This window comes from Pogoniulus pusillus, chromosome 8 (genome assembly GCF_015220805.1).
Source record: "Pogoniulus pusillus isolate bPogPus1 chromosome 8, bPogPus1.pri, whole genome shotgun sequence".
Lineage (NCBI taxonomy): Eukaryota > Metazoa > Chordata > Aves > Piciformes > Lybiidae > Pogoniulus > Pogoniulus pusillus.
The window spans coordinates 33590448-33616575 of record NC_087271.1 but is presented as its reverse complement, the minus strand read 5'-3'; the positions used below and the strand labels follow the sequence as shown (position 1 = coordinate 33616575).

Here is a 26128-nt window from a genome sequence, read left to right as displayed (position 1 = left end):
CTGGAAATGGAACACATGAAAAACTACACACAGGTGAAGTAAGTGAATAGATCAGGAGAAAAACTGCATGAAAAGAACTGCGTGAGCTATAGCTGGAAAACTCTTATGTGCAAGACAAAACATTTTGTTATCAATGAATGCCAGAACAACTGTTGATATTATGGTACATACAGCTTAATGCTGAGGTAGGCAAGTGACACATTAAGGGATTCAGAAATGCAAAACAGATAAAATGTCATTAGAAACAAAATTGTTTTATTGTTGCTGAACCACAGAAGTGAAAAATCAGCAAAAGCATGGAATTCTCAGACTATGCACAATTTCTACGTGTATTGGTCTTATGCCCCCCACTTCTGTCCTCTACTATAGTCTGTAGATGGTCGTTCCCCTTTCAACTTTCCTCGGGGGCTACCAAAGCAGTCTTTGCAATACCTCACCTGTAGATGATCAAACTTACAGTAAGAAATGTATCTACTAACTTTGACAACTCAGATTATTTTCTTCAAATTCTGACCAGACTAGGATCTCAACGGGATGTGACACAGATGTTTAGCCATCAGCTTCAGTTCTGCACTGAGGCAACAACTCACTGTTCTAAACTTACCCAATTCTAGAAAACATTTTTCTGCCATTGTACCCTGCCTACAGCATAACTTTTCATTCAGGCAGATGCAAAGGAACTGGAGAATTAACATGATTTAAAGCCTGAAAGTATTACCTGCATTCATTTGCAGAATTAATCCTCTTCCCTCTGCTCACAGCTGATGCTCCTGTCCAGTTCATCCTTATCACTGTGTTCTGACTACTGCTCAGTCTCCAGCTTTGGGATGTTCCATCTCAATTCACCAATTTCCTTTTAAAACATAACACTAAAAATTGCTTTAGTAAACTGTTCAAAATGTATGAACTTTTTTTTTCATCCACTTATTCTCCCACCCCAATCCTAGAAAAGTGACTGCACATCTTCACCTTCAAATCCTTTTTGATCTATTTTTGTCTTAATGTTAAATCAAAATATTGCCTTTCACTTTAGCTCACACTGAGCAATTTTTGCAGAACTCATTTGCAATCTCACTCAAAATGCCTCACTGTTTGTTACGCATGAGAAAGCACAGGTTTTATTCATAATTCCTCTTTAAGTTTCTGTTGAAAACACTTATTTGACAAGTAGTTTGCTAGGAAGATTACTTCATAATTCTGATCAGACACATGCCATTATTTCTTTGCTGTCTTGTTGATGTGGTGAACATTAATTTTTAGAGTGATCTCAAGAGAGACTTCATCTACTCAAATACTACTGTCATACAAATATATAATGGAAAAATATTAAATCTGATACATATAGAAATGGGTCTAAATCAGTGACCACAATGTTGAATTACATGTATTTACACACACATGCATACGTACAATGATCAAGCCACACCAAGACTAAATAATTAGGTACAGCAACAATTGATTTTTTCCTTTAGATGCTTCATTACTACATACAATGCAATTCATAAACAAGTGAGAGAAAGGCATTTTTAGGTGTGCTTCAGTTACTACTCCAGCTGTACCTTCAGCAGCCCTATTGCATTATTTACCAGTACACAACATCTTGAAACAAAAACATCCCTCAAGCACAGCTGGAACACTTGTTGGTGTCTTATGCACAGAGCAAGTGTCTCCAGGACAGTTAACAGACAAGTTACAGAGAAACAAGGCATGGGAGAAAATTATCAAGTAGATACTTCACAAGAACATAGAATCAAAACTCATTCTTCTCTCTCAAAAAATACACACATTTAATGTTGGTCTTTTAATTCTAAGAAAAAAGCAATTCCAAAAATACAAACTGAACATCAGAGTCAAGTCAACCACCATAATAAAATGAAACAACATTCACAATAGTTATGTCTATGGACAGATTAAATTTGACAAATATTTCCGTGCCACACTAAAGTCCCCAAGTACATTCCAATATTTATCTTAAAATGAAATTTGATATGAAAAATACTGCTGGTGTTCAGTTAGAATTAAAGGATTTGGATAAAGTGAAACAATAAAGACAGATACAGATGGTGTGAGTAAGGTTACAAAGGCTTTTACATTTTGCATTATCCCAAGATATAAACATTCAAAAATTAACATGAATTTGCTGTGTTATCAAAATATTGCAGCTATAGGCAAGGCAACATTAAATTAATAGCTGAGGGTGTGAGGGAAAAAATCTCACACATTTTAGTGAAGGTAAACAGAAGTGGCAGTTACAATTAGCAGTTTTATAAAGCTAATATTACCCAGCTAGCCATAAGCCAAGCAAGGATAAATAGCTCTCTGCTTCCTTTGGCTATAAGGTGACAGGAGTTAAAAGAATAAAAATTCATCTTTTCAAGATGAACAGAAAAAGTCAAATAATCATATAATGGAATCAAGTACTAACTCAGGCAGTACACTTCAAACCACTTGGTCATTTTCAAGTGTTACATAAATTTCAATTCTGTGGTAACCTGTAAGCATGTAAAGAAAATTACTCTATGCAGTACAGCGAATAACCACCAAAGCAAAAATATTCTTCTGTTTACTCTTTGGCTAAAACTCCCTCAAAAGTAGCAGACAAAAAAAAAACACCTAATACTGGCAAGAGATTTTTTTTAACCTTTTTTTTAAACGAAAGAAACTTACAAACTTAGAAACATTTTATAAAAACAAAAGAGGTAATGTTGCAATAAAATCAGTAAAGTTACTTCAAATGGCAACAAACTGTTTGTTGACCCTGTGCAATAACACACTTTGTTCATACTATATTCATTAAACAGAGACGTAGGAATCTTGTGTGTATCCTGTTCAGCTTAGTTTATAACTTGGACAAACTTTACAGAGTGCCACAGTAACTTTTAAACTGTTCTTTCTAGTAGAGTTAATTTCAAAATGTTTGGATTCTTCATTGTTTTGTAACAGTTAATGCACATGGAAAATAACAGAATATATTACCCAGAACTTATGAACGTCAATGACTGCACCCATTGCCAGAACATGCTGCACTGATTTGACACTTCTCTTTAGTATATGTAGAAAGCAACAGCATCCAATAAGCCTGAGAAGAAATGCTGTTGTGTAAATACTGGCAACTATTCCTGAAATAAAGAATTATGGGATGTACTCTCAAACTGCCCAATCCCATAATTTGTATTGCATAGGTCACAATCACACACATATATACACGCACAAGTACGTGTGTGCATAAATACACCACATGTATATATGCACACACATGCACACACACAAAGAATATATTAAGACGACAACGAAGTCTGGTCACAGAGCAATTTACAGACTCAATATATTTTGTCTTTTTTTTTTTCTTTTACATTTTGTTTGAAGGAAAACTTCAGTATTTTACAGTCTTCAGTGGGCATTATATACACTGCACTTACGAAATCTAGAAAGTATTGAAATAGAAATACATTTCTGCAAACATTTGGGTAAGAAAACAAAACAAAGTTTTCAAAGATTTGTGCTATCTACATAGTATTTTCTCTAAATCACAATAACTGTATCCATGGAATGTTCTCTAGAAAAATGTTTTTTGTTTTTTTTCTTTAAAAACACCATGCACATTTTTAAGCAATTGTAACCCCAAATAACCCAACCTAAAACCATCTAACAGTGTTCAGATTAAAAATTTAAGTTTCAGATCAGATTTTAAAAAGATAAGTCTTTATAACAAGAGTTGTAATGGTAACAATTACACGTTAAGGCTAAACTGGTTTTGTTTTTAGAAACACAGTTAAAGATAGCTTTCTCTTGTGGCTCTGCATTATGAACTGTACTTACAGATGACAGTGCAGTGAACATAATGTTCAGTCCTACAGTCAGGATGCAGTTGCTCCTTCCCACTCCACCAGATACTGCACCTTTCCATCAAGTGTCACCCGACGAGCCAAAACACGGTATTTTTCCCCACAAGCTATTCTACCTGCTGCACCAAAATAGCTAGTAATCGAGTTCTTCAGGTGATTAAGCTGTAACTCCTGATCTGCTAAGTTGTTAAGTATCTCTGTATTGAGTTCATCATACTGGTAATCTTCCTTGCTCTCATCATCTTTGACAATTTCTGAATTTTGAGTTTGGAGTGCTTTTCGTGGAAAGCGACCTCTTCTCCTCAAGTGTGGTATTGCAGCAGGCCAAGTTCTTCCTGTACGAGTCCTTTTTCTCGAATCAGATAAACTATTAAAAGAAGAACAACTAGCATTAACTCAAAGCACACATTTAAAAATGTTTCTTCATCATTATTTCCACACAACTCATATAATAACATCTTTGTTCTGTTCCTCACTGATGAAAGCACTTACAGCCTACAGACAGATGACGATGAAGACAGCACTTGCTAAATATTTACCTAAGGCAAATCGTACTATTTAACAATGTGAGAAAGGTTAGCTAAAAAATATTAACTTATGGCTAGATGTGTTTGAAGTACTATTTAGCTACACCTTAAACCCATTCCTAAATTAAAATACTGTCTTCACAGAAGTATGCAGAAAATGTGCTTAAATTTGCCAATTGAAAATATGGATTTAATCCCACAGAGAGGCCTCAAGTACAAAATCTCTACTATAAAGAGTTTGAGACTTAGCTAATATTAAGTCTGTATATAAGCATACACATGTTTCTCAAGCTGAATTTCACTTTCAATTCTATCGTACATCATGATTTTCTGTGCACTTACTACAGTACACATCACTTCCTAAAAGTCTGTTGGATACAGTCAGGAAAACATGTACATGTGAAACACACAGATTTAGAACTGATAATGAAAAGAGCTTCAATCAGGAATAAATCACAAGCCAAATATTAAGTGTTCAAGATACAAATCCTTCTGTGAAAGCCTACACGCATAATTCAAGCTACAGTAAAACATGATCAATCAAGTATTAAAGTAAATGATATACAAATTTTGATGGTCAAGACTTATGAATAAATACTGAGAAAAAAAGCACTTTTTAACATTAAAAAGTGGAATAAAGGACAGAAATTGACAGTGACTCTAGTCCTCAGGCAGCAATTTCAAAAGTTTAAGTTGAAGAGAAGTTTTTAAAGATGGACTGACACCGTAACACACACAATGACTCAAAACACTTGATAGCACAAATAAGAAAGAGAATAGTAGATTGAGGATCCACGTATCTCAGTGGGAGAGCAATTCATGTTTGCAGTATCTAAGAATGGAGGAAAGTTCAAGTGAAAATTTATGAACACTACCAAAATATTTTTGATGTTCTATTGACTGTAAAATACAGAAAACCACCCCTAAAACTCACAACATAATTATTCTTCCACATGAATACGCAAACCTACAAGAATAAATGCTGCTAAAACTCAAGGTATGTGTTAGCTCTCTCAAGGCCTTTATTAGAAAACTAAGGAACCATTAAAAGTCTTCTCAGTAATTTAACTACATTAATTTACACCAAAGAACAGGATTTAGTGAGTAGAACAAAGACACATCCTGTGTTGTAAGCAGAACTGATAAAGACTAGCTTTCTTCTGTCCTGTATTTACATTTACTCAAGTGTTTTATAGCTCTACTATAAGTTGTTCATTTTTCCAAATCCCAGTGAATTATCACATTCTCTATGTTATTTCTCTTTAACATACTCAATTCTTCTCTACTTATGCTACCACTAGTTCTGCACTACCCTTACCTCCATTTCACTTCTATTACACCTGCTTGATATCTTAAGTTAACCTCCTACCCCATCTTCTATCTTTTTTTACAAAGAGTTCAACTTAAGGGAAAAAACCCACATCACAAAACACACAAAAAACACCACCACCACACAACCCACACAGAACACCACACAACTGAACAATCCAACCAACAGAACAAAAACATGCAAACAAAAAACTCAAACAAAAAACTCCAGAGCACTGTCTGTGACTGACCAGACTACAGATGATCAGAAAACAGTCTGCCCCCTCCTAAGTGTGGGTTGCTGGTGTGAGTCTACCTGTCATGCAGGTATCTGTCTTCAAGAATCTTGTTAATTTCTTTGGAACTACCTGGACCAGATTCTACAGAAGTTAGTCAAAATGTTCAGAACTGACTGGAAGTACAGCAGAACCTCACATTGTAAACTGTATTTGTCATGCCTTGGCAAGAGATCTCTTGTAGGATGCCATTTCTCTTTATTACAGGTAAACTACTGCTGAACCAACTGATTCTTAACTCCTTTTAGAAAGCTTTATTAAAATAAATATATTGAATTAATATATTAACTTCTATAACAGTTCAAGTAATGGAATAATTACCTATAATGTCTGGAAATACTAGATGAGGTAGTTTCTTTCATACTGGCAGCACCTGTGGATTCCACATCTGAGGTATTGGATGAATGTGCAGTTCCATCAGATTTCCTGATGTGCAAGACAGCAGGATTGCCATGTAATGAAAATAATCTTATATTAAAAACTGAGCAGACATTTTAGAAGCAAACAAATACATGACATGGTATTACAACAAAAACCAACAACCCTGCAATGCCTTTTTTTTTTAAATTTACCCAACACTGCAGGGTAATTCCAAGGCTGAGTTCTCCATTACTGGAAGTGGTTCATTATCCTAAAAGAAAAAAAACACAACACAAACAGAAGAGTACTTCAGTTTTACTTGCTGTATCAACTTTGTTTGAAGGTAAGTGGGGGAACATCATGATTCAGATTAACTGGTTATGTTTTTCTTCAAAAATTATAATCCAGTTGGAGAGAAATGGGTGGGAGTAGGGGGAGGGGGGAGGTGCATTAAAAAAAAATATATATATATGTAACTAAATCTTAATATCCAAAACCTTACCAGAGGAGACGACTCTGGAGTTTTGTGAATCATTTTTCTTGTGTAGGGACCGGGTGGACGACCTACTGATTTTTTTTTCCCCTTTCTTTCTATACCATTACTTAATTCCCTAGAAGAAAATTTATATTTTGTTCTGTATTACTGAAGATATATTCAATGAAAATTAAGTTTTCCTTTGGCAATCAATACACAATTAGATGTCTACTGCTATAACACTGCACACAGATTACTCTGGTAAATGAAAGCTGCCAAGTATGAAACTATGTATTTGGTCTCCAGAATAAAAAAAAGCAGATACAAGATCTAATGACATAGATTCCCTAGTGTGTAAGAGGAACAAACAATTGTTAAATGTTTTTTATTTGTGTGATAATACTTGGTAAAAAAAGACATTTTTACTAATACAAATTACAATTTCACATCATACTTCCTATTCATAATTCTGGTCAGATTGTGTAATAGGCTCCAGAAAGTCAAGAGATTGTTTCCCAAATAACAGCAAAGTTATTTTCTAGAGCTCTGATAAATTTCAAGTTGCATCTCAGGGTTTTTTTGTTGGGATTTTTTTTTTAAGATTTCTTTAAAGATACTGCTAGGAAGATAATCAAATTCATAGAATCAACCAGGTTGGAAGAGACCTCCAAGATCATCCAGTCCAACCTAGCACCCAGCCCTAGCCAGTCAAATAGACCATGGCACTAAGTGCCTCATCCAGTCTTTGCTTGAAGACCTCCAGGGACAGTGCCTCCACCACCTCCCTGGGCAGCCCATTCCAATGCCAATCACTCTCTCTGTGAACAACTTCCTCCTAACATCCAGCCTACACTTTCCCTGGCACAACTTCAGACTGTGTCCCCTTGTTCTGTTGCTGGTTGCCTGGGAGAAGAGGCCAACCCCCACCTGGCTACAATGTCCCTTCAGGTAGTTGTAGGCAGCAATGAGGTCACCCCTGAGCCTCCTCTTCTCCAGCCTAAACACCTCAGTCTCTTCTCACAGGGTTTGTGTTCCAGGCCCCTCACCAGCTTTGTTGCCCTTCTCTGGACACGTTCCAGCACCTCAACATCTCTCTTGAATTGAGGGGCCCAGAACTGCACACAGCACTCAAGGTGTGGCCTGACCAGTGCTGAGTACAGAGGAAGAATAACCTCCCTTGTCCTACTGGCCACAAATTCATTCAAAGGCCTTGATCTCACAAATAGTCCACCTTTCCAACTAGTCACTACACACTTAGTAGCCACAACATCACTTGAATGTTTTACCTCACATCAGGAATTGATGGCTTAGATGATTTTCTGCCTTTAATTTTGAACTCATGAGAAGTTCCTTCTGGTTCTTTCTCAGCCTTTAAAGCAGCATTCGGTGGCACAGGAGGAACACGAATTCTCAAGCCAAACAAATGCTTCTTTTTCTTTATTTCCTTTCCAGACATAAACCTAGATGATTTAAAATTAATTGTAAACATTCCTCTCCCATGGAAAGGGACTTTTAAAATAACAGTGTACATGCAATACTAGACAGATTCATATACTGATTCTAATGCTCTTTTATTCCCCACTTTCCCCAACAATCTGCACTCATCTATAGAATGGCAAGTGGTATGAGGATAGAAGCTAAAACCAATTTTTTTCTAATCATCTGTGTTTCACTGAAATAGCTCTGCAATACTATAGTTGGAAAATGAAGAAGTGTTTAAAAATTAAATGTTATCTGCAACCAAGGCAATTACCAAACAGACTGAGCAAAGGAGACCGAGGACTAATCTGCATCAGATTGAACATTTAAAACAATAAGTATCAAAAACTTACATAGTCTTGTAATCATTTAATGCCTCCAGTACGTGCTCATATCTTTCAGATTTTGGGGTATCTGCCAGCTGTGAATTATTAAGAAATCATTTAACCTTTAGCAATAAAGAGTTCAGTTACTTAAGAGTTACTGTTAACTACAGATTTGAAGTATATTTATGAAGTATTAGACCATCTAGACCCAAAGGATATTAATCATTGTCCCACACATTCTGTGGTTTGGGACCACAGAATTCACATCAGGATCAAGCAAAGGTCAAAGAATCTGAGTTTCAGGAAGTACAAGGAAAAGCTATCAAAGCTTTTTCAAAGCTACTCAAAGAACATAGTACTAACTTGGCCTCTTAGGAGTGCTACAAAAATTCTTCTGAGGCTTCTTCTTGAGACTGCAGGCAGATGACAACTACACTGACAAAGTCTTCATTATTTTATTGGTCACCATTTTAACCAAAATCCTGCCCCAGAATGCAACTGCCATTTTGCCAATTACTCAACATGACACAAAATACGAGAGGGGCCCAGAAAAGTTAAAAATATTTTAAACAAAAAAAGTTAAAAATATTTTAAACAAAAAAAGTTAAAAATATTTTAAACAAAAAAAGTTAAAAATATTTTAAACAAAAAAAGTTTAAAATATTTTAAACAAAAAAAGTTTAAAATATTTTAAACAAAAAAAGTTAAAAATATTTTAAACAAAAAAAGTTAAAAATATTTTAAACAAAAAAAGTTAAAAATATTTTAAACAAAAAAAGTTAAAAATATTTTAAACAAAAAAAGTTAAAAATATTTTAAACAAAAAAAGTTAAAAATATTTTAAACAAAAAAAGTTAAAAATATTTTAAACAAAAAAAGTTAAAAATATTTTAAACAAAAAAAGTTAAAAATATTTTAAACAAAAAAAGTTAAAAATATTTTAAACAAAAAAAGTTAAAAATATTTTAAACAAAAAAAGTTAAAAATATTTTAAACAAAAAAAGTTAAAAATATTTTAAACAAAAAAAGTTAAAAATATTTTAAACAAAAAAAGTTAAAAATATTTTAAACAAAAAAAGTTAAAAATATTTTAAACAAAAAAAGTTAAAAATATTTTAAACAAAAAAAGTTAAAAATATTTTAAACAAAAAAAGTTAAAAATATTTTAAACAAAAAAAGTTAAAAATATTTTAAACAAAAAAAGTTAAAAATATTTTAAACAAAAAAAGTTAAAAATATTTTAAACAAAAAAAGTTAAAAATATTTTAAACAAAAAAAGTTAAAAATATTTTAAACAAAAAAAGTTAAAAATATTTTAAACAAAAAAAGTTAAAAATATTTTAAACAAAAAAAGTTAAAAATATTTTAAACAAAAAAAAAATTATGCCCCTTTTGCTAAGGTGTCCAACCTCCCCTCCTGCACCAAACCCTGAAACAGCTAGTCTCTACTCTACAGAGATGCCAAAATGTATAAACTTCCCTCTGAAAAACGTCAGACTTGCAAATTAGAGACATAAAGCAGGATAAACATGGTGGTGACCATAAATTTAATACAACATTCACGTAACAGAAAATATTATTTTTATTTAGACAACTATTTATAATTCCAGTGAAGCCACCATGTTTCCAATAGCCATGTCAAAATGCTCCAAGACTGATATCCAATGGGCTTGGCAATAACTTTGTCTTTACAGAGTTAAAAAACAGTGTGTAAGTTTCACTACTAGTATAAATACTGCAAAGCAAACTGTATAGAATTTGCAGCTCAAGAAATCCAATCTTCGAACGCTTCATAAGGAACACAAGTCTGACCAAACAAGACAGATGTAAGTGCTGAAAAGATTAAGTGGACAAACAGCTAAAAAAAAGCCAATATATTCATAAATAACAACCTTATAAACAATATCGGGCAAGATTCAATATACCCAACTAGGGAAGTTAAGGGAAGTATTCACCTCATTTTAACCATGACAACAGTTGTGTCTTTACCATATGCAAATCAACACACTCCATAGGTGTTTAATAAAGAAATTACATTAACCATAGCAGTGAAATACATGTCTCAAGTTAAGATAATTTTTCCCGATTTAGTAAGAGACATTGACAATCTTTTCAGAAGTCTTGAAGATTTTCTCAGTATAGCTTTTATGCATTTATTCAATACCTAACTCTTCAAAAATTTAATGTTCAACCTCAATGTTGTTTCCTGGAAGATGCAGAAATATCAAATAAGGAATTGAAAGTAATGCTTAAGAGACAAGTTTCCTTGTTTTGGATCCTCCCTCTACTTCCAAAGTAAATCACCCACCTACTCATGACACTAATTGCCATTTAAGTAGCGCTTAAGTGTTGGCTTGCCTTCCTAACAAACTATTGACACTCAAACTAAAAACATACAGATAATGGGAAATAGTTTTAAATACATGAAAAATAATTAATCATTTGAACTAAGAAAATACATTTGATTTTCAAATTATATCTGTTTGTAAAAACTGATTACAAGTGTACGAATTTACAGGGAAGTATAAAAGTAAGATGCAGTCATAAGGAAATTTCATACCTATTATCATGCTACCTGTATTAACAAAATGCTAAATCACTTGGACACACAAGTAAGTGCATGCATTACTGGGAGTATGCCAATCTGAATTTACACATGAATTCTGTTTGCAATATCACATTCAGAAACAAGTATCTAACTGCTCTTCTTGGTGAAATGGATTTCCTTTAATGCTCAGTAAATCAAATAGCTAGTATAGTAATGAACAAAAAGCAAGATGTCTTGACAAGTAGCAGAAATCAGACTGAAAAAGGATCAAAACAATCATTTTATGTAGACACTAACTGATCAACCCTGTACTTGGAGGAAGGATGTAAGAAAACATTCACTGAATACCGGTTCAGTGATGTGGAAAATAGCTTCATATGCAACACAATGTGCATTTAGCTCTACATTTAGATTCTTCTCATCTGTGCACATGAAAATACCCAAGAAGCACGAGACAATGACAAAGTGAAAGAAAAGGAAAGAAAAATACACATGCAAAAGACAGCTAAGTATAATTAACATAAGTTGCCATGCAAATACTGTAGTTACATGGATCTCCAGAGAAATTTTACAGCTCAGAGAAACACATACTATTTTAAAAGCATTTTTATTTCTGCAAGGAAATTAAATACAATCTCATTGTTTGATATTAGCAGATGCATCCAAAATAAAACAAATCAGACTCAAGAAAGAACAAGTAGTCCAATTACCTACCTCACCAGGATGCAATCTATCCCAGTTTTCATTAATGTAGGCCATGAGTTCAAGCTCTGAATCAAAGTATTTCTTCTTATGAATAACACTTAGGTTGTAAAGGCATAGATGTGCTATATCTACCCTAGAATTCAGAAATTTCAAAAAAAGAGAAATATTAGTTTTTTCCTTCCAATTGATTGTCTTTGAAATAATTTAGTCAACAATAGCACAGAAACATAAAGCACAATTTAAAGCACTCAGCCCAGGAAACAATATTATGCAGTCTCCTGTTATTTCTCAAGTGATTCTTTCTGCTTTGACTCTTGCTTTCCTTTCTGTCTCTGCTTATTGTCATGATGTTCTTTTAAACTCTAAAACTAGTCCAAGTCATGTAATATTTAAGTTCAAACACATACTTCTATGTATCAATTTTGAACTCCCACAATTGTGACCATTTAAGAAGGTAATTTCTACTATATACTTGTTAGTACATATATCCACAAAACTGAGATATAATTTCTAACATGGATTAGTTTTAAGATTTTAAACCACAGTTACCTGTTGAGGTCTCATCAAAAACTACTACAAAACACCAAGTTGTGTACTCTAATAATCACTACAATTGGTTTACTATCTAACAGCAGGATCCTTAACCTGCAAAAAAGATTTTGTTCAGATATTGCAATCTCCACAAACAAGCAAGTGGTCTATTGCTACTTTACTGAACAATTTTAGGAATAAACCCCAAGACCACACAGTTGCAATGTATTTCTGCACTTAAGAATAAGCTTTCCCTCTAAGTACCTGTTCACATAAACAGGTAAGAACAACTCAGAACACCACTCAAGATAAGCAAGTGGATTTCCTTTTTTGCAAGGAGAATAAAAATATCAACAAAGTGGAAATCATACTTACCATCTCAAGGGTAAACGTTTGAGGTATTCTGGTCCAGAACTGCAAACTGAGCAAATGAACGTATAAAACCTGAAAACATATACATATATGTACATGTCTCTGGGTGGTGGGTATCTGTAATACACACACACACACTCTTAATGTTTTAACACCCTAGTTATGTAAACAATGAAAGTTAAGCAGGCTAGAACCCCAGCCAGGAGATATTTATGAATGCTCCATCTTCCTTTATTGGACTTACACAACCCGTACTAGTGCCTATGAGGACAGATACAATGGCCTCCGTTTTCTCATGGTACCACTGTTACATATTCCCTGAAAGAAGTCCCTCAACCTGTGATTACCTCAGTGAAGATGCTCTGTGATCTCCCTACTCCATTCTTTCAAATGTAGAAATCTGTGCCCCTGTATTAGCATGCATTCAAAGGACCCATGCATTCATGGGTCTTAGCTCAGCTCCTTCCTACAAGTATTCCAGCACAATAGCTTAAAGAACTTATAATAAATACTCCAATTACCTTCTCCAGTTCTCTCTCACCTGAAATTCCAGAGGTTCCTCAAAATGATAGCACAGACTAATACACTTTTTCATTTCTCTGTCAACTCATCAGACAAACACAGCATGTACAGAGTTTCCCTCACTCTGTCTTTCCAGTTTTCTCCTGATTCCCATACTGTTAGTACAGGGAACTAGTACTGTACACATGCACTGACAGACTACCTTGAAGCATGGTGTCTGCATACAATACATTACTCCTCTACACAATGCCAACTCAAAAGCCTCTGTCCAAGCACTATAAAGGACTTAAAAAAGCTTCCAATCTCTCAGTAGCCAGTACATACAATATTACAGACTTTTGACACAATGAAGTGAGTACAATTTGAATTCAATTATCTACTGGTTACCTCTCCGTCACACCCCACTACATCCTCTGTCACCAAACTGAGATGAAAATATGTATTTCCTGGCACTTGAACATATGTTTCTTGCATATTATCGTCTACACAACACTCAATCTGCTTTTGGAAAATGCTGTTGTATTATAGATGTCTTAATAAAAGCCTATATGTGAGATTCCCTCCACACTTCAACTAAAAGACAAACAAAAAGCAAAGCTTAAGCTTCTTACCTGTCGCCAAAAAGCATTGGCTTTTGGAGGCACTGCACACATGCCTCATGAAACCACTGCTTACATTTGCAGCACTGCAACATCTTTAGGTACCAGCTTCACCAACAAGAAAGGAAAATAAGAAATGTTTTTAAAAATGGTTACTGAAAATTGTTCTTGATTATATTTAAATTAAATACCAAGAGATCTTCTGACAGAAGCTGGTGTTCAGCTTATAAAACAAGTCAATCACCAGAAGTCCTATTTCACTAACATTTAGTTCAATAATAAATTACCATAAAAGCATTACTAAGAAAAAAAGAAAGTCCAGCAGAAGTTATTAATTATTCAAGAAAATAAAATTCTATTTCCTCTGACAGCCATCTTCTAATTCTCCACAATTACAATTTTGTTACCACATATAAGCTCTCACGTACCAGATAAACTTGTGTTTTCTGAAGCACACAGCTCTATTGTCACATATTTATTTTGAGAATTGAACTACCTGAATGCCCAAAATGAACCTGTTTACAGTTAAGACTTATTTTTCATTGTCTCACTTCAGAGAAGGAATAATGCAAAATAGAAACTGGTATTTGTCAAAGCCTGCAAAACCCTCAAGCCAGAGTTCTGTCCTTTAAGTACAAATTCAAAAACTTCATGGTTTTCTGAGACTCTTGTCCTGACTTCAATGCTATTTTGTTCATTCACTTATTCATAGAAATATTAGAGTATTTATCTCCATCTGCTTAAGAAGTCCTCTCCCTGCCTTTCTTGCAAGAAAGAACCAGCAGAATAATTTCATGTTATTAGAGTGAAAAAGTGTCTTTTCCCCACCAATAATTGCACAGCATATTGTGCATAATGTTATGATAGAGCTAGAAAACTGTCTAGTCCAACAAAAACAAGCAAACTCCACATACATTTCTATCTGTGACTTGTGACAGAGATAAGTCTGTACCAGAAAAACGCTGTCTAGAACCAGAAGATCTAACAGCTCTATCAAATCTCAACACATTAACAGCAGCAATACACTGAATGCACTGTGAGGTTGTGTCATGGTCACATGATAAAATTAAAACGAAAAATTTGGAAAAGTCCTAAAAAACAGCTTTACTATGAGTCATTAAAATAGTGTGTGTATATAAGATGTAAAATTCTGCTTTATGTTGAGTACACAACAGAAATAGAAACTAACAAGTTCAGAAGCCTGCAGGACCAAGGTTAACATTTGCAGCTGCATCAGAGAAAAGTTCTTGCATATTATCTATTTACTCACTCTCCAGGTCCTCCACAATAGCAGTAACACTGCTGGACATTGGTTTTATGCCCCGCGTCCCACTCAAGGTCTGTTGCATTATATGGTAATGTTTGTTTCATGACTTGCAGTGCTTTGGCATTTGGTCCTTTCTTAAGCGCACCACCTCTCTGGGCCAAAACAAATATATGAGTTTACACAAACAGTAATAATTCTGAAAATTTCAAATTCTCTAATTTTCAAGTCACTAAAATTTGTCTAAAATCAAGTAAAATATTTCCACTCAATTTATTTTTATATTTTTAAACATAAGTACTACTCAACTGAAAGCCCAAATGTCATCTGCTTCCAAAAAATTGTTGATTCCCAACATTCAGATCAAAGCTAAAGAATAAAACATGGGGAAAATAGCTTTTTTTAAAATTTTGTTTGTTTCAGTTTGAAAAAAGTCAACTACAGACAGAAAATGGGACATATGAAGAAGTACTTTTCTAGAAACACACCTTTGTTGTTGTTGCAAAAACACACTGTCGACAGAGCCATTTATCATCTGAATCAATCACGCTGGAATCAATATTTGGTGTGTGACACAACTGATGATATCCTGCACAAAAATTATCAACCAAACTATTATTAAATCAATGAAAGCAGCTTACACAGAATTAACTCTACATTATTTTAAAACAGCTATAAAGCATTACCCATCAGTGACAGATATTTGATAAAATAATAAATGGTAACACATTCCAAGTAGTCTTTTAAATTTTCTTAGTGGCAAAAATTTAGTGTTACTTACAGAACAGGTGTTAACATGGATTATCACTATTCACTGAGTTTTAGTAGCTACTAACTGGTACATAATTTGAGTAGAGCAGTCAGTCATAGCCAGGCAAATATATTCCTTCATAAAACAAATCAAAACATCTTTTCATATGCAGTAACAGGAGAAAAAAGAAATCTAGTTACCTTGCCCACATTTATCACATATAACCATTTCATTTGGTGCTTCTGAATACTCTTCCTGACATATTGTACAGACCATTTCCCCACTTTCAGAGGCTCCTGGACAAGAGATGAAAGTGCAACTTTTAAATTTTATTTACCTTGTACCTGCAGCTGGCATAGTTACCACATGTACAACTTTTTTTGTAACTTTAGACACAGAATCATGCGCTGCAGAAACAGTTACAGAGCCTAAGTAAAACCATCAGGACATTAGATATTTCTAGGTTATATGTTGCCTGCTTACTATGCAGTTCCTTACCACTAATAATCAAAATTAAGTAGCTGAATAAAGATTATGAATACAGGCTAAAAGTTACATAAACAAATCACATCTGGATTTTTATCACATGAACACTTCTAATTTTTTAATGCTTACATACAACAGTTATGGTGTTACTTTTGTGTGTGAAAGCTCCATTCAAACCTAGGATTTTCCAGTCTTTGGATTCTTTCCACATTATGTTGCTTCAACTGAAAACAGGAGGACATAAACTCACCTCCAAGTAGGGCCTGGAGTTTTCTGTTAAGACAGAGTATTAAACTCTATCCCCATAACTCAACATAGCAAAACAGCAAAACAGAAAAAGTAACTGCAATAATAGAGTTGAGTGAAAAGAATCCTGTTGTTCTTACTGGGATTTTTGGCATGGTTCTTTCTTTGGGTCTGGGTTTTGGTCTGCCCTATTTTTTTAATTTGTGTAATTCCCTGTTTAGGATATCAAAACATAATGCAATAGTTTTATCAGACACAGTGATCTGAGCAAATAAAATACCAAACAATGACTTCAGTGAGGTTCTTGCCTGTTTGTATGTCCTTCCAGAGAACCCAGGATTTGGAGCTGTCTTCAAATATAATGAAGCAGTTCTGTTTCAGTTTGTTTATCTGGAAAGAAAAAGTGGCAGCCATGAGTAAAAGGACTAAACATAAGACTATATCTAATATGTGAAACAATAATATTGTAATATTTAACCAACACGTGATACGGCAAGACTCTATCAAAGTTAAATTTTTTTTACCTTTTTGATAGTTCCAAGATAAAACAAGCCATCTGACCATCTAGCTAGGACATCCTGACCTTCTTCAAATTTACACAGTGGCTTTTGGGTTTTCTGTCCATCACGTAATGACAGCTTGGTCAGAGATGCTGAGGTTTTATGGCTTCGGCGTAAAGGAGACCGCTTATGGACCAGTGAATTACCCACTGCTGTAGAGTCTCTGTAGGAAGGTAATCAGAACTACGCTAAATTAAGAAACCATAAATTTTAAATATTCATATTATTCACAGCTAGAACTCACCTAGCACCAAAATCTAAAGGTCATTGAAAACCTGATCATATTTTCAGATATTACACACCTTTAGCAGCGTCTACAAAATTTGAAAGTTTATAAAATTTCAATTTTATATAATGAAAAATCTTCAATAAAAATCAACAAGGATAGAGAGACAAATTTTCCAGTTAAAAGGCTCTTTGTGAAGTCAGAAGCATCAAAAAGATACAGTACAGAAGTACTTACTCAAAACATTAGAAAACTGTCAGTGATAGGAGTTGTTAAAGTTCCACAGAAATTAAAAAGATCCTAAGCTAATTATACCTATATAGTTTTTGCAGAAGCAGTAATACTCAATAATGTATTACTCACCAGTTAATCAGAATAAACTAGAAACAAATGAAAAACAGCAACTGACACACATGAATAGAACACCACTGCAAACAAAACAAAGAAAACCCCACAGCACCATGCTTTACCACTAAGCATAGCCACACAGGATTCCAGCACAGGAAGAATTTCTACATGTTAAGTATCTAACATGAATTTTTCTTCCCTGTTATAGAATCATAGGATAAAAGAATAAGAAAGGAAACAACATGAAATTTTAAATTGTGTATTACTTGTATCATCTTTTTGTCTCATAATTCCAGGATATACGGCCCATTGATATGTAACTATGAATGTGCTTTTATGTCAGTTTAGATATCAAACATTGCATTCCGAGTAAAAAAGCAGAATATAGAAATTGCAAGTTGTTCTCATTGTCTGATTCTCTTCAAAAATAAGCTGAATGTGAGACTGGATCCAAGTTCTTATTCCTAGGTCCAAACATTGTCTCTTTAAAAAATAAATGCATGTATAACTGTGACACAAATAAGGACAGGTTGGGGAGTTAAATGGGAAGGTCAGTAAAAAGCAAAGTTTCATTTCAAGATAGCTGAAGTAAGGAAAGGAATCCCTTCTCCCTAAAAGTTTGATACTTATGTTCAATACAAACATAAAACTGGAACTGTAATAGCCTAAAACATCAAAAACACACAGGAATGCAATTATTCTAGAGAAAAGTCAAGAATTCTGTACTGAACAGTTTAAATAAAAAACAGTAGCCATTTAAAGCATATTTGTAATCAGTGTGATCTAAACAATGACATAACAGCAAGAGTAACAATAATGGCCTCAGCAAGTATTCCCCTAGCCTTATAATTCTGGCATGCTCATGCATAACTGATTCACATAGTTTAAGTCCTGCCTGATCCCAAATACCAACTATTCTAACAAGTGACCAACACAAAACCAACTTAAGTGCACTCCCTCTCCCAAGTACTCTCTAGGTCTCTTACAGCCTTCATCAATTTATCAAACAAGTGAACTGTCATTTTCCCCTCACGTCTCAGGCATGAGAACATGAACAGAAATAGCTGTAGAGCTATAACTAGCTGCCAGGCAGTAATTCTTTCCTGGAAAGAACTCATCATTAGAAAGTACTGAAGTATTCAGATACTTTGAATAGCATCTACGAAGTTGATTTACCATACTGTAACAGGTCAACAGGTTACCATGTGTAGTTTGAAGTACCTAAAGCAAATGCACTCTGAATTTTTTATCAAGGTTTTTGACAAAATTACTGTCTTCTAGAGATTCAAGAATTTTTCTTTACACCTTTTTATCTGGTTTAAGAGAATAAAGTAGCTAAGAAGCAGGAATGTTAGCTCTTTTCCAGTACTTAAAGATGTGAAGGATATTGCAGAGAATAAACTAAAAGATGCATTTTTTTATATATCATGTAGTTCAGATTTCCATTCAAAAATAAACTGTTTTAAGACAGTTTTGTATTAGAACAAAAAGTATTCAAAATCATATTACATTCAAGTATGGGGTTGTCCCCATAACTTTATTCAAATTAAAATTAGCCGTTTATCATTTTCTGGCACAAAGCTCTTAAATTAGTTTATATATTGACTCATACAACAGTCTGAATTCACAATAGCTACTTCAGACGCTCAAAGATCTTGACACACAGTAAAGGTCTGAGCCAATAAAACTGACACTTCTCTATTGTCCACACAACTCTTTGTGGGAGATAGCGCTGCTGAAGTGATGACTAAACAGTTCATAAGTAGCTCCTGCTGTGCCAGTTTATGGTTTATCTACACACAGACTGAAAAGAAAGTTAGTTATCACAATAGGCTGACACTAGTTTAACAGTTGCTTTTCCACACATTTAAGAAGTTACTCTTCAGAAAAACACTCCCTCAAGGTTTTTTGATGGTAATTAAGCACAAGAACAACTGTTCTAACAAGTTGACTTGAGTTAGTAAGCACGAAGTCAAGGGCATTCTCTTGGTCTTGTTTGTTTCCGAGACCCTTATTCCTCAGAAGCACTACGAATTTAAGGTCATTCATACTCCATAACTGCTATCAAGCAGCACCTATTAAGAAAAGCTCCCTTTGAACAGTTATTTTTTCAGCCATCTCAATTGACTGATTTCTTTCACAGAATGGTTTGTCAGCACAGAAAGCAAAAGCAAAAAAGCAAATTGGGACACAAACTCTCTCAGCTGGCACTACAGTAAGTTTCACTGACAGTGCATGTGATTTCATGAAGTTTCTTTCAGGACTGCCCAATCCACAAACGTTGCAACAGAGCATAGCTACCCTATTAGTACAAACAGTATCTTCAAATAAGCTTACAAAACCTGAATTTTACTAAGTATGTGCCCAAAGCATATCAACAGAAAATTTTAATCCACTGGGACAACTAATATAGCACAACCTACAAATTTAACAAGATACTTCCTCTGTCTTAGCCCAGACCCAAACTTAGGATCAGCCTGATATAAAAAAAACAAAGTTCACTTTGTTTTTCCTAATCACAATTTTGTTGCACCAATGACTATTCCAACTGTATGTGAACAGGCTACTTATGTTAGCAAATTGGAATGAATTAATTTCAAGCAAATGATTCACTACAAATCTAGATTACAGACCACCCCTTTATGCTACTTCATATAGTCAAATGAATATTGAGCTTCCAATGTGCTATATCATAGAGTATCTACAAAATATACTTTAAACTCTTAACACCATTTGATATTCTGGTACAACTATTCTACGAACTAAAAGCCGAAGCCACACCACCAGCTACACAGAAGGAGAATAAAGGGACTAGAGTCCCAGCCATCTCAATCTATAAAAACAAAGAGTCATATCTGAGAGTTAAGAAATGTATTCACAAAAAAAAATTCCAACTTCTATAGTTGTTTAGGATAGTAAAGCAATTCAATGTTAGAAGAGATCTCAGCAAGTCTCTAGTCCTGCTCAGTGTAGCATCAGCCACGAGGTCAGACCAGGTAGCTTTATCCAGTCAGCCACTGAAAACCTCCAGCAGAGGCAGTCACACAACTCACTCCCTCCTAGTCTCCTGGTTAAACTTTTTTCTGAAAAATTCACAGCCCTAACTTTGAACGGGCTTTAGGGACTCAGTTCTTACTACCAGTTGTTTATTTTTGAAGCAAGACTTACTGCATTTGTCAGGTAATGTGATGCATACACTTTTGAAAGCAGATAGCTACTAGATAAAAAAAAAAACCACACCCCCTAAAAAAACCACCTGCACCCCACACAAACCAACCTACATGCTAGTGAAAAGAGCGTAATTAGAATGATCTTTGAAGTGTCTAAGTAGACAGACAAGTCCAAGGCAGAAATCACAGTCAAAAAGGGTCATTCAAAGAATTAGAAGAACACAACCATGCACTCTATCGGGATAGTAATTGCATGAAAGAATCACACGTGGGTGTGATGGGTAGCACTATAGTTGACTGGTTAGACCTGAGTAGTAAACAAGTTACAATTTCTCACCCTGCTGACAAGAGTAGCTGATGTAGACTGGTTGCTCTGAAATCGCTGATAGGACAAAGGGTTTTTTTGCTTTAAATAATACATTAACTTCTATCCATGATGGATTTGTTAAGTATTATTTGCTTGAGTGACCTGTGAATTGGCTTCCTGCACATTTAAACAAATGTGAACTTGACTCATCCAGACAAACAACACCAGACAGGTGGCTTTCAAGAGCTAGGACTGTTCTTTACTATCCTAAGTTATGGAGAACAGGGATAATTTCTAATGATTAGAGAATAGCAAGTGTTACACCTACCTCCAGAAAGAGCCAAAGTCAAGACAACTCAAGGAACCACAGGCTGGTTACCCTCATTTTGGTGTCTAGAAAAGCCATAGAGTACACTGTTCTGGAAGACATTTCTAGACACTCTAACTTGGTGACTAGGGACAGGCAACATACATTTACCAAGGACAAAACTGAGTATATTCTGTACTTTAAAAAAAAGGCAGGATTTGTGGATGAGAGGAAAGGAATGGGTGCTAATTATCTCAGCTTCCACAAGGTTGAAGGAGATGGCTCAGAAATTTCATAAGAATATAGACAGAAGCTAAGTTCTGCAAAGCCTCCTGGCTAAAACTGGTTTAAAGTTACTTTTGCAAGATCAGCTAGGAGTCTGGCAGAAAGCAGAATGAGCCAGCAACATGTCCTGTGAGCACAGGCAAATGGTATCCTTGGCTATATGAACAGCAACAACAGATTGAGAAGTGGTGACTATTTCCCTCTACAGAGAACTCAGGATGGCATCTAGGATACTGTGGTTTGGTTCTTCCAGTGCAATAAAGACATCCAACTAGAAAAGCTGGTGGAGGGCCAAGACAGTCACAGACTATGCAGGGAGGCTGAGGGAACCAAGATTATCCAACCTGGAGAATAAAAGGCTTCAGGAAGGTCTAGCAACAGCTTTCTGGCTCCTATTAGAAAACTAGTGAGATGGAATATGTCTCTTTATAGCATGTGGCAAAAGGACAAGACATAATAAGAGTGAAATAAGAGACATTCCCATGGGTATGAAGACAGTTCAGCAATGCAACAGGGGACCAGGGTAGTCGTACAGCCCCCATTACTGCAAGTTTTCAATAACTGACTAGATAAAGCAATCTGGTCCAGCCTCATGGATTATTATACATGAATTAGTACCAGACACCTCCCGAGACCCCTTCTAACCCAAGCCACCCGTCCACCACTGTCCTTAATAATGCTAATTCATACTGCTAAAAAGAAGTAGCCAGCAGTATAAGTGAATTCTCATGTCCATAATATCACAACCATTTGTGATTTTGGATTTCCTCCTCCCTGAAGAATTAATGTTTTCATTCCATAAGATATGCAAAGTGGAAGTGTTAGTCTTTTTAAGATTATTACTGAATTAACATTTTCCCTTACGTATTTCACATGTAGGGAAATAAGGTAAACCAGTCTCCTGTACTGTACAAGCCATTTGTTTGGGATTGATCGGGTGTTGATACACAAAGAGAAAAGGCAGAAGGCATTATCAGGAAGAGAACAATGGCATGAGGTAACAGCAATGTTTGACCTGTTCAAAAGTAGGAAGGCTCTGCAGAGACAGGAATAATGGGCTGAGGCCAGTTGCATGAGGTTTAACAAGGTTAAGTGCCAGGTCCTGCACTTGGGTCACAACAACCTTATGCACTGATACGGGCTTGGGGCAGAGTGGCTGAAAAGCTGCATGGCAGGAACGGATCTGGGGGTGCTGTCTGACAGACAGCTGAACCTGAGGCAGTAAAAGGCCTACAGCATCCTGACCTCTATCAGGAATAGCATGGTCAGCAGGATTAGGGAAGTAATTGTGCTCCTGTACTCTGCACTGGTACGCACCTCCAATACTGTGTTGTTTTAGTCACCCCACTAAAAGCTGACATTAAACTGCTGCAGCATGTCCAGAGAATGGCAATGAAAAAGTTGAAGGGTCCAGAGAGAGGCGAGAAAAATATTACCACTCCTTGGACCCATTGACCTTTTCTCAGGCATAGTCCAAGTCCTTCAGTGGCAGGTGTACACCCCCATCCCAGCAGGGCCTTCTGTGGCAGACACATGTGGACCTCAGAAGCTGTGGTCCTTTTATACCATTTCGGCGGTGGTGGCAGTGTCTCTCCAAGTCACTAAGGGAGGTGTGCACTCCAGTGTTATGTCTGCCACTGGCCTTTCCACAGCGCTGTTACAGTGGTTTTAAAATAAAGAGGGAATTACTGCCTCCACAGAAATCCTCTTTTCATTGTTAGGCCATTCTGACAGGTCAGCAGCTCCCCACGAGAGCTATTAAGGGCTATCAAAGACATCACCTTGTCTATTCACACTAAGTATGTCGCACATTGGTTTGAGAAAGAGGTGGTAGAATCGTCTTCCCTGGAGGTGTTCGAAAGACACATAGACTTTGCACTTTGGGACACCATTTAACGGCCCTGGTGGTGTTAGGCAAATGGTTGGACTAAATCTTAGAAGACTTTTCAAAGCAAAACTATTTTATGATTCTATATCTAAAGGACTGTAGTATGATCATGAGCCCAGTAAGTGAAAGAGGTAACAGACAATACACTGACCAGCACCGCAGGAAAGGGAGTGGAAGAGAAAGGATTTCAGAGACGATCAAAGCCCCGTAAAGATAAACTTCCTTCTTTAAGGCCAGTGCCTAAGAACAGTAACTCCACATGCACTCCACAGAAAGAAATAAAAAAATAAATCAATCTAAAACATAAAAGTATTATTCCATTCACTAGGTATCTTGGTGAATATGTCAAGACTCATCAGGAATGCTCTCATGACTAGTGCTCTCCGAGAAAATCAAGTCCCTTGATTCCACAATTCCATAGAGATTATACTTTCTAGGAAGGCACCATCATTTTCAATTCTCAATTGTTCAACACGATCAGCTAGTTCCAATGCTTTCAGTAACAGTGATTACCCTGCCAAGGACCCTCCATCAATATCTATGGTTTTATAATGCTTCTCTTGATGTTTTACTCCAAGACACACTTCCCATCCACTTCCTGCTAAGAAGGCCTGTGAAGAAGGTGAAACCAACCTTGCAACAAGCTCAGAGGTTAGTCAAAGTACTGTTAACTCAAAAATTAAGATACTGGCTTCTAGTCACACATTTTTTCCCTCTAAGCTTTCTCCTCCACAACTAACCTAAGGAGATCAAAATATGTTTTACAGCAACTTTAGATGTCTCTAGTATGTAGTCACTCACATCTATCTTTATGGATTCCAGAAGCCCACCCTCTACTAGGAAATAAACTGCAACTGAGTTGTTACAGCTGCTCCTCTCAAACTTCTAACGCAAAGAAGGATAAACAACCGCAAAGAAGGATAAACAACCGTATCCAAAGGCCAGCTCTTGACACTACCAGTACATACCTTTCCACTTTTTGTTTTCAAATGTATATAACTCAGCAACTATTAACTAGCCATAATGAAGCAACTTTTGATCTACGTCAAAGTTAAACTTTCCTCCAGAGTAGAAAAGACAGGTTGTTGAAAAGCCACACATCTATACTTGACAAAATAAGAATTTCTTAAACTGTGGAAAACATTACTCTGTTACGTTCTCAATATAGACTCACATTTCACTGTCTTGTAGTTCTTTGCAAAACGTCTTCTCACTTTCATTACTTCATTACACACCTTCTCTCATAGCTTCAACCTTTGTTTTCCCTTGTCCTCCTTCCAATAAAGAATTACGAGCCTATTAATACTACTGAAGTTAAGATCTTTTTCTTTCGACCTCATGCTTTCTAAGTAGTTGTAATTTGAGCTTTCAAAATAGTGGGCAAACATTAACTTCCATGTAATTATGCAAGCCCTCTACTTAAAATAATACTCAGATACTTCATGGATAGATGATAACCTCCGGTATTTCGACACCGTTATCAGTGTCCAGAGCATCTGGCATGTACCATATTGTTCTCTTTGACTAATAACAGTATCAACCCATTCACCCAACAGAATTCAAAAACCAAAGAAAAAGCGTTATTTCCCATCCTTTTAGGCAACAACTGTTATCATATCTTAGTGGACTGCAAATATAAGCTTCTGAGCACATTAAAACTGTCTAGCTTGACAGACTAATAGCCAAGGCGTTGAAAACAAAAACAAAATACACAACCAGAAGTTCCCAGCGAACACCACCATCTCTTTTGTGCTGTTCTCTTCGCACTCGAGCAAATGCAGCCTACTCGAACAATGTCCTTAAACGAGGAGATAAAAATATCACTGGCACAAGACTAATCACAACCTCACCGCTGCAGCACCTCCGCCACGGACCCCGTCAGACGGCCTACTGCCTCCGTTCCCTTTGTTTTGGTCACTGAAGAGCACCAGTGACCCCTTCGTCGCTTGCCAGCGTCCGCCTCGAAAGGAGCTTCCTCCCCCTCCCACAAAGACCTCCGGGGCCCCCGCGCCGGAGCGGGGCCCCTCGCAGCGCTTTCCCTGAGGGCTGGCGCGGCCGCCGCGGGGAGCGGGATGTGGCACCGGCGGCCCAACTTGCGCTGCTGCGCGCGCCCCCGGCTCCGCGCGCAGGGCCCCTCCGCTCCTCCCCCCACCCCCCCACCCCTCACCTCATTCGGTCTCTCCAGTGGTGCCAACCGCCTCATACAAGGGAAATCGGCCAGCTCAGGAGCCTCTCCGTGGCGCACCGTTGCAGCCGGGCCCTCGGTGTGCAGCGGGACCCCTCCGAGCACGGATCCCCGCGGCGCGGCAGAGGAAAGGTGGCGGGGGAGGGGTCAATGCCGCTTCACAGGCAGCCCGGCTCCATCGCAGCCCCTCGCCATTTTTGTTTCCCGCGGAG

General features: G+C 36.3%; 1 protein-coding gene across 2 annotated transcripts; it reads right to left on the bottom strand.

Moving 5' to 3' along the window:
- Positions 1 to 233: 233 nt before the first annotated feature.
- On the bottom strand, positions 234 to 26118 carry MTF2 (metal response element binding transcription factor 2). Of its 2 annotated transcripts, none has more exons than XM_064148023.1 (15): positions 25899 to 26118; positions 17165 to 17363; positions 16949 to 17030; positions 16109 to 16204; positions 15646 to 15746; positions 15164 to 15312; positions 13906 to 14001; positions 12776 to 12889; positions 11879 to 12002; positions 8644 to 8711; positions 8098 to 8271; positions 6839 to 6947; positions 6549 to 6607; positions 6298 to 6402; positions 234 to 4212 (listed from the first exon to the last, which is right to left on the bottom strand). In XM_064148023.1, the coding sequence occupies exons 1-15, from the start codon at positions 25901 to 25903 to the stop codon at positions 3858 to 3860; spliced, it is 1836 nt and encodes a 611-aa protein (XP_064004093.1). In that variant the 5' UTR covers positions 25904 to 26118; the 3' UTR covers positions 234 to 3857. The 2 variants fall into 2 exon arrangements, with proteins under 2 accessions (XP_064004093.1, XP_064004094.1); XM_064148024.1 differs by having other exon boundaries at positions 12776 to 12844.
- Positions 26119 to 26128: the final 10 nt, after the last annotated feature.

What these genes read in the sequence shown, in the direction of transcription:
- MTF2 (XM_064148023.1), bottom strand. An exon ending in CTGGAAGGACATACAAACAG is followed by an intron (nt 16,205 to 16,948) that starts GCAAGAACCTCA and finishes TCTCTTGTCCAG; the next exon opens with GAGCCTCTGAAAGTGGGGAA. An exon ending in ATGTGATAAATGTGGGCAAG is followed by an intron (nt 15,747 to 16,108) that starts GTAACTAGATTT and finishes ATTTTTGTGCAG; the next exon opens with GATATCATCAGTTGTGTCAC.